Raw genomic sequence first — 15,515 nt, 5'->3', positions numbered from 1 at the left:
CACAGCTGTCCTGAGAGCAGTCAGCAGTGACAGTTCACAGTGAGAAAAGAAACACTATGAAAAGTAGACTAACTTATGAAAGCACAGAAATGAGGGGAAGAAGACGCCACGTTCCAATAACCAGTGAGCAGACAGTGTAGTAACTGGCTTCGTGGTGGTGACACTGTATGAAGGTAAAGGTGTCCCCTCTGCGTAGGGGGACAGCAGAAAGTTTAATTTCCTGCAAAAGAATTTTGGGAAATAATACTTCCAAATAAATAATTAAATCCCCTATGTGTTAGTGCTTAAAGGAGTAAGATTACTTTTAATTCGTATGTATTCTGTGTCCTTTGGGGATGTTGGATAAAGGATACTTTCTGTGCACGTGCAGACGCATCCCCTGTCAGTTATGTTGGCCTGAATTTTCACATTTGACAAAAGACGTCTTTCATCAGTTGCTTTCTAAGAGCAAGGACTCAGGAGTGTGGTCCACATTTGTTTTCCACATCATGATCTCAGTTAAGCAGCACGTTGGCCTTGTTTTGAATCCTGTTTTGTTTTGTTTTTTTTCTACCTATGAGCTCTGTGACTTGGGTAAATTCTTACCTTATTTGGACTTTCCTTTCCTTACTAATAAAGTAGGGTGGCAGTGAGATTTGTATGCAATCCGGTGGCACCCCGGCTAGCAAGATCCCATCGCGCACTTCTCTCCCCAACGCGGTGTCCTGTGACATGCTGGCAGCTTGACATCGGCCATGGTTGGAAGTGTTTACACCGCAGAAACTGGCAAATCAAACGAGTCAGGGCCTTTTTTCCCAGGAGCCCTTTGGGCCTTCAGCCACTGTCCACTCCTGCACGCCTGCGCCTCCCTGTCCCCGTGTTTGTGGTCAGAGTCGCTCTTCGTGCTGCTCTAATCCAGGCTGCATCGGAACCCCTGACACTCGTGCTGCGGGTCTGCGCCTGGGGTGTCGGGTGCAGTCAGCCTGGGCCTGGGGAATTCGCATTTCTGGTGCTGATGTTGCTGGTCCAGGAACCAAAACCTTGAGACTCGGGTCTAATCTGATAACGTCTGCAGTGCAAAGTGTGAGGCACGGAAGCGATCCCACCTTCTGTCTCAGATGACAGCATGGCAAATTCCGTGAATGCTCGCCTGGTTCTCTGCACCTGCACCATCTGACTTAATCTCCTTAAGAACCCAATGAGGGAATCATGGCTATTTTAATCCCCATTTTGTAGATGGGGAAACTGAGGCTCAGAGGGATTGTGACTCAGGGTCACACAGCTCATAAACAGAGAAGCCAAGTTAAACTCAGGTCTTCCAGCGTGACTGTGTCCGTGATGTGGACTGTGATGCTCACTGGCAAGTGGAGGCTGACATCCACATGCCCAGCTGCGTGCCCGCAGGGCCACATCAGCCCTGGGGGAGCCTTTACCTGCATTAAGGAGCTGTGTAGGCTAGCAGTGGTGGTGTCCACATGCACACCCTCTCCTCCTTTCACTGCAGCCCCTAGGGTCTCTAAACTGGTGGAAAGGCAGAGCCAGTGGGAGAGACAGGAAGTGCCAAGAGAGGGCCCCAGAAAGACATTATTTGAAGCATAATCAAGCCTGCACATGTGGGCATGTGGAAAAGGCTTACAAAACAGCTGTTCCTGCAGGAGGTTTGGGGGCAGGTGTCAGCGGGGTGGAGCAAGGGAATTTGGCTGCAGGCAGAGCCACAGATTGTCAGTGATGAGAGCTATGTCTCCTGCCCGCCCCTGGCATGCGTGTGGCCTGGAAGGTGCCCACTGGGTGGGGCAATCAGCCTGGATCCCAGGGCGCCTGGCTCTGTCTCTTGCTCTCCCTCCCACTGCCTTTCTGCAATTAGATTGCACTGTGTAATAGCTGCCAAGCCGCTTTGTTGGATCTGATGAGTTTATTAATTTCTTGGGGGCTAATGGGAGGGTGGGTGGGAGAATCATTTCCTGACTAGAGCCTGGGGACTAATTAGTCTCCTTGCCATGTCTCCAGAGGTGGGAGGTGGGTGGGGGACATTGCTCAGGCTGTTGGATCTGGCTCTGGGTAAATCATTTCTATCCTCGGCTTTTGTGGGAATCTGTCTTGTGGTTTGGGTCAGCCAGGGAGTCTGGGGCTGAGGCAGGCAGTTAGTGAGGATTGGGTCCCCCGAGAACAACAGGGTGGGAAATTTGGGGGGAAGGAGGTCTGGCTGGGCCTGTCAGTGTGAAGTGCGTGTTTAGGGGGGCAGGACTCTAAGAAGTTCAGTCCTGTCCCAAATATCCAGATGCTAACATCTGACCCAATTGTTCTTTACATCCTCTGTCCAAAACTGGCCCTTCCCATCCTTGGAGACCATCAGGAGCCAGTTCTAGCCGCTTCAGAGACAGGGAAATAGCCTCATTTCACCTGGCTTTGTGGATGTAAAAATTCATGAGTAAAGAGCTGTGTGCGGGATTCTTGCTGGGAGGCTGAGGTCCCTTGCAGCCTTTCTCTGGTTGGCCAGGCCTGCTTATGTGGAGGGCATGGCCATCCGCCCTTCAAGGGATAGCAGCAGAGATGGGAAAGATCTTGGATTCAGGAGTCAGACAGCTCTGGGTTCCAGCCCGTGTACCACCTTGGGCAAGCCGTTAAACCTCTGAGCCTCAGTTTCCTCATGAGTAATATAAAAACGCCATCACTGCTCCCCAGGGTTGGTGGGAGAATTCAGAGATGATGGAACACATCTCGCACACCAGGTGTCCCATGACTCTTGTTGCCCTTCCAGTTCCCCTAGCAGCTCGCCCCTCATGCTCCCCACCCCTCTCCCCTGCAGAGAGAGGGGAGGAGGGGAAGCTCAGGAAATACCTTGACCTGGCTAGTCCCTCTGAGAGACAGTAGGCACTCCCAGAGCCCGAGGGGGCTCCCCTGCCTCCTGCCCACGCCTCACCCACAGCAGCAGTCAGCCGATATGAGATGATGGCTTCCCCTGCCTCCGGGTACCGGCCCCTCATGCTGAGGTGTGAGCATGAGTAGGTCAGCCCCACGCAGGCTGGTGGGGCAGACAGACAAGTAAACACAACGTGCAGCAGGACACTGGAGAGCCAGGCAGGATGGCCACAGAGGCTTCCTTAAGAAGACTCAACCGGGGCTCAGGGCACAGGGGTTAGAGCTCCAGGCTTCTCAGCTGATGGGAGGTGGCCTCAGACAAGCTGAGTGAGCTCTTTTATCTTGGTGTCTGTCCCTTTGTCTGTCACATGGGGCTTCCCAGGTGGCTATGCAGGAGACTCTGCTTGTAAATGAAAATGAACAGGAGTGTGTACATCACTCTTCTGCTGTCCCAGAAGTGGAGAAAGCTGCCCAGCCCCCTCTGGGTGGCGTGCTCACTGAGGCTCAGAGAGGAGGTTTTGATTATCTCCCTGCTGGCAGATGAAAGGCTCACTTTCAGAGACGATCAAGCTCTTTCCTGGAGCTGGAGGGGTCCAGCTTGGCCCCCTCCTCCTCAAACTCTGGACCATGACGTCGGGGAGATGGTTACTGCTCCCCAGGACTCTCAACCCTCTGGCCCTGGGGTGGGGGTGTGGGGGCCAGAGGTGAGACATGGCTCCACTGTGGTTGGACCTTCCACAAAAAGAGCCCAGAGCCCAGCCCTGGTGGGAAGAGCCACGTGGCACCCAGGGAACTTGTGCGGGTTTTCCAGGGAAGCTGCTGCTGCTGCCCGGAGGTGCCTGGCAGAGGCGGGTGTGTGCATTTCATTGAGTTTCCAGCCAGCTGTCAGCCATCTCTCCTGGCTGCCCACCTCCAACACTCAGCACCAGAAAGATTTGCCAGGGGCTCCAGCTAACAGAAATATATTGGTATTGCACACACGTATGTGTAGTTATAAAAAGGGTTCCACTGGGAAAACAAACCATCTAAAAACCCGATGATGTTGAGTTTCTATTTAGATGACTTTCTAGAATGGGGAACTGAGTAAGTTGTGGATTTTTTCCCCCTAGAAGATAAGATGATAGAACAGAGAAAGGAAAAGAACATTTATTCTTGAGTCTCAGCTTAACTACATCCTCACAATGAAGTTTCTGTTATTCCCATTTTACAGATGAGGAAACATGTTCAGAGAGGTTCAGTAACCCTTCCGGGGTTATGCAGTCGAGATCCATGTGCCTGGGTCTAGCTGAATAATGTAACATCAAACTGGCACATCTGTGATGTCAGTTGGCTCTGAGAAGGAGGCAGGGCAAACATTGCCACTGCCCTTTACAGCAGGGGAAGCTGAGACTTGGAAAGATTCAAGTAACTGGCCTAAGTTCTCGTAGCCAGCAAGGGGACCCACCAGGACTAGGACCTGAGGCTTCCTTCCCGCTCTGGTTCATCCACGCACTGAATCATTCGGCAAACTTTCGTCAAGGAGTCTCGTGTATGCCGTTCTCTCTCATAGCCGTTCTGACTCTTACAGAGATGGTGAGGGTGACTGAGGGCGGACTGGAGCAGAAGGGCTGCGCGGCTCAGTCCTGCCTCAAGATGGCGCAGGTGCACGTGCTCCCATCCCCTCCACGGGAGAGCACGTCCCCGGACTGCAGCCCGTTCCTGTTTTCTTTTTCCATTTCCCTCTTCCTCTTCTCTTAAGTCTTCCCGTCCCCTCAGGTCTCCCCACCCTTCCCTGACTGCCCCCCCACCCTACGTCACAAGAACCCTGCCCAAGCCCAACCGGTCTGCTCCACACACCACATCATCTCTCCTTCTCTGGTTTCCATGCGGCCCAGCCGGATTCAGGGGACTGGCCTCTCGGCTGCCCCAAGCCTGGAGGGCCGCAGGACCTCAGCAGCCCAGCTCCCCAGCCGCCTCCTTCCTCCACCCCTTCCCAGACTCTCTCCTTGGTCTCCTCAGATTGGCCAGTGGCACGTGGCGGACGGCCTCAGCATGGACAGCCACCTCTACGCCTCCAACATCTCTGACAGTCTCTTCAACACCACCCTGGTCGTCACCACCATCCTGGTAAGCAGGGTCCCCCCCAGGGCCTCCCAGCTGCCGCTCCCCAGGGTTCCCCCTCCATCCCTCAGTGCTCACAGCCTCCCAGTGAACAGAAGGTGGAGCGCTAATCACGGCCCCGAGGCCAATTTATGACAGTGTAATTAAACTCAAGTTGCTATTTCATATGGAAATATCTGATGAGTTCCAAAGAGCTGGGGAAGAGGGGTGGGGTGGAGAAACCCCACAGCTGGTGGATGCCTCTTCCCGGGGCAGCTGTTCGTGGCCAAGGGACGGGGACCTTATGACTCAGGTGGGAGAAGTCCATCGGGGTGGCCCCAGCTCTTCACAACAGCCTACTTTGCTGGTACCTTCATGTACAAATTCCTCCCTCTGCCCCCACCCCCGCCGGTGGACACCTGAATTTCAGTGGGTTTTCATGGCCAGATGATCAAAAGAAAGTTCTCGATCTCTATAGCAAGGGACCAGTCTGCCTTTTTTATCTGATTCAATTCTCTTTGACAATTAGCAAGCCCTTCCGCCTGTGTGCCAGGCACTGGGGCTTCCTTCCTGTTCATCCCTGGAGTCACCAAGATGAGGAAGACTCAGTCTCTGTCCTCGAAGAGGCTGTAACTTAGCAGGTGGCACGAGTCAAGTACATTCACGGCCAAGGTCTTCTTCCTCCCCACACCTGAAGACCTCATATTTTAAAAGATTTGTCAATTAAACCAACTACATCTATTAAGCAATAATCTATATTTGCTGTAATTTGCTAAGTAATAGTTTGTCCCCCTCCTCCAACTTCCTTTTAACAGATCAAAAACATATTTGCCTGCCTGGCCCAACATCTTATCAGCAGGAGATGACCAGAGTGGCCACGCTGATAGAATTCCAGCCCCAAACAGAGATTTGACTTTTCAGTTGGCCTGGCTCAGCCTTATCATCGCTAACTGTGCAAGTCTAGAAATGTGACCGTTTCTTTCAGGCTTTCCAGATAATAAATAGAGGTCAGGGACCACCATCACTACCCCCATGAACCCCCAGGGCCCAGGAGCCTGGGACCAGAATTACTGACCTACTGTAAGCCGAGAGGCACGAAAGCCAGGAAGGAGGCGCACACCTAGCCCAGTGGGCGTTAAAGGAAAGAACGGTCCCGTCCCATCCAGGAGGTCAGCAAAGCCTTCAGAGAAGAGGGACGCGGAGGATGGGCCACCAAAGACAGGGAGATATGGGGAGGCAGAGGTGAATGAGGGAGAGCGTCGTCAGGCACTCAGGAAGTGCCGAGGAGCGCTGGTTTCCGGGAAATGGGCATTGGTAGAGAGGGGAAAGACGTGAAGCCAGGAGAGTGGCTTGGGTCCAGAGTGCACAGGAACTTGAATGCCAGGCTCGTCTATTTTCCCTTCATTTGCTTGGTATGAGACAGGGGGTCCCTGAATATGTTCTATCACTCCTTCAGTGGATATTGTGGGGTAGGGACCCTATTGTGTGCTGCGCACTGTTTTAAGGGTTCCGGAATAGGCAGATCTGGGGAAGGCAAGGGGGAGTGCCGGCCCCACTGAGAAGGGAAGATCTGAGCAGATGACAGCCAAGTGGCTGTCTGTGAAGGAACATTCCAGGCAGAGGGAGGAGTCTGAGCCAAGGATGGGGAGGGCAGCCCCACTCCCAGGGTGTTCGTCACTCCCCATCTCTGCTCCAGCCTTCTCTCATCTGAACCAGTGTGAGCATGTCAGCAAGATTCGAAGGGGCTGGTGACGCCATACCAGCTGAGATCTGGGAGATCCTGGCTGAGCTGGGGCCATGGTGAGCTGCAGTCCTGGCCGAGGGGGCAGCACACAGCGTGACGGCTGGGCCCTTCCTCCCACTGTCCTCTCTGGCACCTGAAGGCCATTCTGAGTCTGTCCCCTCCTGTCCATCCTTAAGCTCCTGGCCTAACTCGGGCCCAACCACCTCTTTACCGGAGCTGCGGCGTGGCCTCCTCAAAGGCCTCAAGGCCTCAAAGGGCCCCTCAAGGCTTCTCACTTGCTTGGTCTTACCTCCCTATCCCCCTCTTCTGGCAGTGTGGTCCTTCTGAAAGCAGAATGTCCTGTCATTTCCTTACCTACAGCCCTTCGGTGCTGCCCAGGGCCCACCCGCCCTGAACTTGGAAGATAAACCCCTGATCATCAGGCCCGGCCCGCTGTACCTGCTTCCTCTCTGTGCATACTGGACGGCCCAGCACCTCCTCACCGTCTCATGCTGTTCCCTGCCTCTGTAAATGCTGTTCCCTCTGCACAGAATACCCTCTCCCCTAATTCCTGTTTCCAACTGGAAATACTTCTGCACCCTTCAGAGCTCTGCTCAGATGTCACCTGTTCCGTGAAGTCTTCCCTAGTTGCCTCCTGCCCTCTCTCTGTCTCTAGCATTTCGTACACTCCTCTGTTGTGACATTTCTCGTATGAGAGGTTGTCATTTATAGCTCTACCTCCCCTTCCAGAGTGAGGGCTCCTGAAAGATCAGGGTGCCTAACACAAAGTAAGAGCTTGATTATTAGAATTTGAACGAAGGAATTCCTCATAAGCCAGCAAGAGTTTGAGAGAGGGAGATGGGGACATTGCTGGGGTGTACTTCCTGCCCTTCTGGGTCTGGAATTGGACCAGGCTCTGTGCTTTGACATCGACCCACAGTGATACTGAGACCACAGGGTTGTGTTCCTAGACTGGGAAATGTGTGTGTTCCTAGACTCTGACCCTATGTGTTATGCGTGCATGCACACATGTGCTCAAGAGGGTGGGGAAGGACACTTTTGTGTCTATGTGACGTTTAATAACACGGCAAGCACAGTTCAGACAAGAACCTTCTCTCGTGCGTGTGTCTAAGATGGCTGGTACACGTCAGTAATTCTCACCAGGAATGATTACCTCAATTTAATCCTTGGTGACCATTTGTGGGATATATCCTTGGGAAATGGTAATCCTATCTGATTTATCCCTTAAAACTCAGCACACATCCCTGTTGTTTCTGCTCCCGTCAGGGTACAGTTGGGACTTGGGAAGGATTTATTGGTGAATACCAGCAAATACACAGAATTAGCCCCCACACTTTCCAAGATGCCAGTGAGCCCCAACCTTTCCCACACGCTCCTCCCTCCAACACTGGCCTTGGGTTTATTTACTCTAAATAAGTCGGTGAATTTTAAATTAGCCTGAGTAGAGAGTGCCTGGGGAGAAGAATTTTGTGACACTCCTTGGGATGATTAAAGATACCCTGGGACGTGGCCTTCCAGCCCAGACATGGAAACCCCTAGCCCAGCCCAGGTCTGAGAGGCCAATTCAGCACTTTTCACTCATACAATCCATAAGTGCTGAATGCAGGAGCCAGGCGGGGGCACCAGAGAAAGGGAGGAGTGGGTCCCGGGCCCCATGTATGTTCTACCTGGGAGCAGGCACAAGAGGAGGATGGAGGATGAGTGTTTGAGGCCCTGGAGTGAGTGCAGGAGGAGTTCTGAGAAATGGGTCAGCATTAGAGGAGGCAGTGGGACCCCGAGGACAGAGATGAGTTAGGTTAGGCAGAAGAAGGGCAGAGAGAAGCCCTTGAGTGGAAGACAGTGTGTAAGGAGAGCAGGAAGCCTGGTGCCATCCCACTGACATGACAGTGCACTTGATCGTGAACCAGAACCACGTCACCTTCAACTCAGACCCCCGTCTCCCTGGCGCCGAACCTCCGACCTTCCCCTCTTCCACTTCATCACTCCCACAAGACCGCTGTCCCTCTTCCTCCCTTTGTGACCTCTGGTCTGCTGGCTCTCCACCTTCGCCCACCCACAAGCCCCTTCCAGCCTGTGCTCAGCAAACCAGCATTTCAGCACTTCCTCTCTTAGCTTCTAGAATTGATGCCACCATGATGCTCAGCCGTCTCACCTCCTGCCGGTCCCCAAGTCAGCTGTCTTGCAGTCCCTGCTCCCAGCTATCCATCTGCATTCAGCCTCCTGACTCAGCCGGACAGTCCCTGTGCTCACCTCTGCTCGCTCCCCTCCCACCCCCGAGCAAACCTTCCCACACACCAAGCCTTCCCTCCTGCCTGCCCCAACACAACTCGGAGGGCTGGCTGTCATGGTTCCCCCACCTCTGGCCTCCTCACCTCCTCTCTATGTCCACATCCGTGCTCTCCACCAGTAAATTTGCCCCAGGCCCCCTTCCCAGCCTCACACTCACCTGGACCCTGCCTCTCCTGGGACCTGGCTGCGCCGACTAGCACTTCCCCTTTGTCCTTCTCTCATCTCTCCCTTTCAAGGGATTCCTCCCTCCCTGTCCTCTATCTACACATATAGTCTGGTCCCTCCCATCCTAAGACACCACCATCACCACCTTACCTGTTCCCTGCTGCTCTTGAGCTGCCCTTCAGTTTAGGGAATCATCCATCAAGGGATGGTGGACCCTGGGGGTCTTCCAGCCTTGTTCTTTGCAGATGGGGAGCTGAAGTTTGGAGAGAGACGTGACCAGTAGCAGTGGGATGGAGCAGCGACCTGCTTCCTTTGTCTAACTTCTCAAAAATCCACACTCACTTGTGTACCTCTCGTTCACTGCCAGTCCCTGCAGGGCTTTCCCCCCCCCCGCCGCCCCCACCCCGAATCTGCCTTTGAAGGTCTTCGGTGACCTGTGACCCAGTCACGGGTTCCCAGCCCTGCTTCTCCCTGTGTGGGAAGCCTGCATCCCCCTGCAGGACACCCCTTCCTCCTTGACCACGTTTTCCTGATTTTCAGCTTTTCCGTCAGCTTCTGCTTTGTCTTCATCTCCCCGCTCTCGAAGACTGGTCTCATCCCTCTGCTGTGCTTCCTTAGTCCTTCCCCCTCGGGGACCTCCCATATCCTGCAGCTTCTGCCCCCACCTCCATACAGAGGCCGCCCGATCTCTGCCCCAGCCTTGCCCTCGCTCCGCGTTTTCAACATTCAGTCGGATGTTCCCTCCCGGATTGCCCACCAGCCCCTCAAATTCAACATGTTCCAAAACCTCTCCCTTTCCAAGCCATCCATGGCCATGATGACACCATCTTCAGTCGTCTGCTCAGGCTCCGAGGGTCTGGTACCCTGCCTCCTGTGCCCACACCCAGCCTGGCGTCAAGCCTGACCCTCTCCGGCTCTCTGCAGTCCACCTGAGCCAGACTGCGGCCCAGGACTCCGCATGTCATACAAGGAGAGGGTCTGTCCTCACTCCCAGACCTTGTCTACCTTGCCGCTTAATAGTCTTCACTCACACCCTTAGGTCTTTAAAACCTTCAGTGCCCCCTCCTGTGTAGGTATCATGTACGGTTACGTCGTCCTGGCATCCAAGGCCCACGCAGACCCGAAGTCATCTTTCTATGTGTGTCCTCGCACCCCTCCACACAACCCAGACTCCCACTCAAGGGCGATCCATTAGCCACTGGACGGGCCATGTTCCTTCTCACTGAGGACTCTGCCCTTGACCCTGCCTGTGATGACCTCCATTCACACGACTTCCACCTGTCAGTGCTCCGTCATCCTCCGGAACCCATCTTGGGTCCCACCTCCCCCATGGAACCTTCCCTGGACACTTCACTGGAGACCCAGCCCTCCTCCCAACACTCACGGCTGGACTTGTTCTGCTTTGCGATGCATTGTTCAGTCCCTGTGAGAACCTAGCCTGCTCTGTTGTCAGCATCCTTGTATCTCACAATGCCCAGCAATAGGTCTGTGTGGAATGAACAAAAGGAAGAGAAAAATAAAGAATGAATAAAATGAGGAGTGGGGTCAAATGATGACCTTAAACAAGTTAGAGGGGCTGTAACTGGACCTGCTGTGTGGTGGGACCATTGTGGGTTTCTGGTAAGACAAGGGGAGGGGAGCTAATTGCCGCCTACGAAGTAGCCCATTCGCCAGGCCACTTCCCTCCCCGTGTCCCCGGCCCCCTCATCATGCGTGGCTGAGACACCAGGGCTAAGATGAGAATGACAGCTGCCCAGTTTTGCTGCAGGAAAACCCGTATTTAATGCTGAAGGGGAACCACCAGGAGATGGAAGGCAATGACCGCTACGAGGGCTTCTGTGTGGACATGCTCAAGGAGCTGGCGGAGATCCTCCGGTTCAACTACAAGATCCGCCTGGTTGGGGACGGTGTGTACGGCGTGCCCGAGGCCAACGGCACCTGGACGGGAATGGTCGGGGAGCTGATCGCTCGGGTAAGGAAAGTGCAGGTGATTTGGATTTGGGGATGGGCTGGGGAGGGAGACGGAGGGACATAAGGCTGTGCTGTATGCTCATGAACCTGCCGTGTATTCGGTTAAACGTTCACGCATTTTCCATTTATTTGTTTATTCGTTGCACAAATCTCTCTGGAGCTGGCACTGAGCCAGGCACTGGAGGTATATATTGGTGAATACGACCAGCATGACCCCTGCCCTGTGGCTCTCCCAGTCCCGTCTGGCACTTGTAACAGGTAATGGAGGCTTGGACCAATGTACACAGCTTAGAGAGTTTGGCTTCCATTCTTGGCACCTCCGTAATCCAGGTGCTTTTGGTTTGTTCCAATTTTGTTGGTCATCAGAACCCCTGGCAGAGCTTGGACAGGCTCTGGGAGAGTAGAATGCGCCCATGTCGGTTGACTTTGACCCTTGAGAGGTGCCGTCAAGGTGACATGGTTAAATCACGGGGGAAGAGAGATCAGCTGTCAGAGGTGTTGGTCACAGTCACAGTGATTTTGTTACTTCTTGTGTTATATTCTGCTACTGTTAATGTGCTTTTCCAGACCCGGGGCCAAGGTGCACTTTGACAGGCTGTAGATTTTCAGGGTGAGTGTGGAGCCTGGATTAAAATGCAGGTGAGCATCTTAGAATGTCAATCACTGTCAGGTTAGAGCGAGGCTGCAGAAAGTTCTTCCCGCTGGGGGGGGGGGAGCTCTTGTTTTCTTGGTACACACTATCAACGTCTGTAAAAATTAATTAAATTGTTGCTAATTCACTGCCCATGTTTCCACAACCAAGTTTTTCTGGTCGGGACAGATGATGGGTGCCCATTGCAGAGAGCACAGACCTAGGTTCTTAGTGCGACCTTGAACCAATCGGTCCCTCCAGTGTGCTTTCCAAGTGCAGATGGAGCCCCTGCAGCCTCCCGGCCAGTGCCAACCTGCAGGCTGCTTTATACACTGTCTCTAGTCCTCTTGGAACATACCTTTCAGCAAGTTGAGATCCGCATTTTACAAATGCACTGCCTGGACTCGGCGAGCTTGAATGCCTTGTCTGAAGCCATCCGTTTAGCGTGAGACCGGGCTGGGATTTGAGCCCGATGTGTCTAACTCCAGAGCCCACGTGCTTCCCACCGCAGCTGGGCTCACAGGACACCAAGAAAAGTCCACATGATTCCAGACCCTTTTTCTCTCCTTCGTTTTATCCTCTCTCCCTTGCACGCTTTTTTCTTTCCTCCCTTCTTCTCTCCCTTTCCTTTTTCTATCGAATTAATATGATCTTAACCCTTTATATGTACCAAACTTGGGATAAAAGATACATTTTAAAAATCCTTGTCTTCAAGGGTAAAAATGTTAGTCGGGCTCTTAAATAAGCAATCCTTGGCAACGCATCGTGAAACGTTCCTTATAGACAAGAGCATGGAAAAAGTGCTTAAGAGCTGAGGTGAGAAGGTGGTTAAGAGTTTGCCTGACAGCATTTGCAGCGACCAAGCGGGGTCAAAAGCAGACTTGCTCAGCCAGACTGTGAGCTGCCCGGTTCCTAGAGTCCAGGATGAGCCGGTTCGGGGTGAGACCTTCACAGGGAGAGGCTTGCAGACAATCAAAGAAGCCCCAGGAGGCCCTGGGAGCCCCTCACAGAGGCAGGGCTTGGGAAGGGGGAAGGCTGCTACTGTCTTTGATACTTGAGCCCCACTCCTGACAAAGCCCGCGCTCCAGAAAAGGGCGCGCTGCTTTTCTGTAAGTCCCAGCCCCCCTCCTAAAGCAGCCTTCTTGTCTGGATTCCCCAGCAGAGATGCAGCCCGGTGGTTAAAGCCCAGCGAGTGGAAATGCCAGGCCTTTTCTTCCCCCTCTTAGCAAGGTACTCAGTCACCTTGAGCCCATTTCTTCAGCCCCTTGGGCTGCCTGGAGACTGGTAGGGTGACTTCAGGGCTGTCGGAGTCAGTGCACAGCCATTCCCTCATCAGCCCCCTAATGAGCTGTGACATAGACTGGCAGGAAGAGGAGAGGAATCTGGGACTCGAGGACATGCAGCTACATACAGATTGACTCGGGCGATCAGACTGGGATCTTGAAACTCCCACCCCAGATCAGCCTTCAAACCCAAACCCTGCTGCATTGATCTCATCAAGACTTGGCTGCCAAGTATTAATTAATTAATTAATTAACCCATTCATTCAATACATTTCTATTAAACGCTTTCCACTATTCTAGACAATGGAGATGCAGTGAGGGACAGAACAAACATGCTCACTACCCTCAGGAATCTTACTAATGAGAGACAGGTATAGTGAATGACCACAGTAGTATGTTATTAAGGCACTGTCTTAAGTACGAGGTGGCGGTGGGGGAGCTATGAGAGGGCACCTGGAGGGGAGGGGTCCAGACTTGAGAGGCAAGGGGGCAGGGGAGGGAAGGCTTCCCTTGGGAAATGATGTGTAAGCTGATATCTAAAGAATGAGAAGAGTGTTTCAGCCAGAAGGCCATCTGAATGCCATGGGAAGGGGGTGATCTTGGGAAGGAATGAGTGACCCTGGCCCTGCCCTGCCCCAGGCTCCACACTTTGATATGTCTGCCCAGATTCTCCCCTAGGATCACAACAGTCCTAAGGCCTGACCCCTCCTGTGTGCCCCCTTCCCCAAGCTGCACGGGAATAGTTCAGAGGTTGTAACAACAGAGCCTTGGGGCTGCTCAATGTCCAACTGGAAGAGACCTCAGAGGTCACCGCAGCTAAATCTGTCACTTATACAGATTAGGAAATGCAGGCTCAGGGAGGTTAAGTAACCTGCCAGAGATCACACAGCTGGTAAGTTTTGAGCCGGCATTTAAGCCCTGGTCTGTCTGACTTCAGCACTTATGGTCTGAGAGCACGCATGTTGATATTAGACCTCAGCTGAAGTTTCAGTTCATCCACTTACTAGCTGTGTGTTCTTGGGCAAGTTATTTGATCCTTTCCACCCCATTCCCTAAGCCTTCAGGGTTTATCTAGAAAGAATTTTTGTAAGGATTTAAAATAATACACCTGCATGCATACACATACAGAGTGTTTGACATACAGGAGGTCTGAGAGTTGCCTTGGACCAGGGCTCCCTAAAAGACAGAGCCCAAGGCAAAAGCTTTCATGCTAACTCAGGGAGTGCAATTGCAAGGCAGGGGAAGAGGTGGAAAGGGGTGTATGGCAGGCGAGGAGGAGGAGCACGGATGAGGGGGAGTCTCACTGTGCTGGATGTTGCTTTGCACCAAGTGCAGCTGGCCGTTCAGCCTTCAGAGAGGCCTGGGAAATCACTGCCTCAGCAAACAGCCCGCAGCAGGAAGGAAGAAAATTGATCTGCTGAGTCCCCTCTCTCATTGGCTGAAATTCATTTCGTAGGTGTCCCCCCCCCCCCCATTCTTCTGGGATGTGCATCAGAACCCTCTGGCCACCTTCTGAAAAGTCAGATCCCAAGGCTAGAGTGATGGCACTCTCATGCAAGCCGCACGGGGCGTGCTGGTCCAGTGAGTGGTTGTGAGCTGGTGACCCATCTCCCTGCCTGCAGCCTGGCCTGAGGTGGGTGAGCCAGCGCACACCTGGTCACCAGGAAGTCCCACCTCTTCTTGCATCTCAGTAGCCTGAGGAAGCCTCGGGGCTGGAGGCTAGAGGAACAGAGAGCAAGGAGTGAGATGAAGCCACATGAAGGATCAGGAAGAGGCAGACCCAGCGGGCCAGGCCAGCCGAAGAGGGTACACATTCAAAGGCTGTCTTTAAAGATGGCAGTTTTTCTTTTATACAGAGGTAGACAATCTTTAAAATATATATTGGTTTTAAAAAGCGAAAAATGACTTGTAATTCTGCCATCCAGTAATGCCTCTGGTGAACGTTTTGTTAACATGCCTTCTGATTCCTTAATGAATATACACTTGACACAAGTTCCTTTTGAGAAATGGGGTCATAGTATATATGCTGTCTTATAAGCTACTGAAACTATTTAATAGTTAAGTCATCAGGACTCAGGGACCAAATGGGCTTGGACCATGAGGGAGGGAGACAAGAGTAGGATGATGTCCAGGTCTCTGACGTGGACATCTGGGCGACCAGTGGTGCCAGTCATTGAGGTGGAAAATTCAGGAGAAAAACAGATCTGGGAGGAGAGAGGGGAGGTGATTTCAGCTTTGGAAATGGTAACTTTGAAAAGCCTTTTGGACATGCAGGTAGAAAGGGCGACCAGAGGGTTGGGCAGAGCGGGCTCAGCAGGTTATAGGTACTGGAGTGGACGGTGAACTGCGGACGGTCACTGAAGCCGTGAGTAGGAAAAGAGTCCCTCGGGAGAAAACCACATGTTCCAGAGGGAGGTGGGGCAGGAGAGCCTGTGAAGGATGCTAAGAGTAGGCAAAGAAGTTTCCCACCTCTGGAAAGGAAGGACAGAAGGACGTCCATTGGCAAGAGTGGTTT

The 15,515-nt window shown here is 53.0% G+C and overlaps 1 protein-coding gene across 6 annotated transcripts in view; it reads left to right on the top strand.

The window, feature by feature from the left end:
• Window positions 1-15,515, top strand: part of GRIK4 (glutamate ionotropic receptor kainate type subunit 4) — a 387,436-nt gene that overhangs the window by 307,510 nt on the left and 64,411 nt on the right. For all 6 annotated transcript variants that reach the window (XR_004317018.1, XM_032472706.1, XM_032472703.1 and 3 more), the window contains 2 exons: window positions 4,837-4,944; window positions 10,884-11,087. Coding sequence is in view for 5 of the 6 variants with exons in the window: in XM_032472706.1 (XP_032328597.1) it covers window positions 4,837-4,944; window positions 10,884-11,087 (312 nt within the window). In the remaining variant the exon portion in view is untranslated. The remainder of the gene's footprint in view (window positions 1-4,836; window positions 4,945-10,883; window positions 11,088-15,515) is intronic.

The sequence above is a fragment of the Camelus ferus genome, chromosome 33 (assembly GCF_009834535.1).
Source record: "Camelus ferus isolate YT-003-E chromosome 33, BCGSAC_Cfer_1.0, whole genome shotgun sequence".
Lineage (NCBI taxonomy): Eukaryota > Metazoa > Chordata > Mammalia > Artiodactyla > Camelidae > Camelus > Camelus ferus.
Note: the sequence above shows the minus strand (reverse complement) of the source record. Positions and strands in the feature narration are given on the sequence as shown.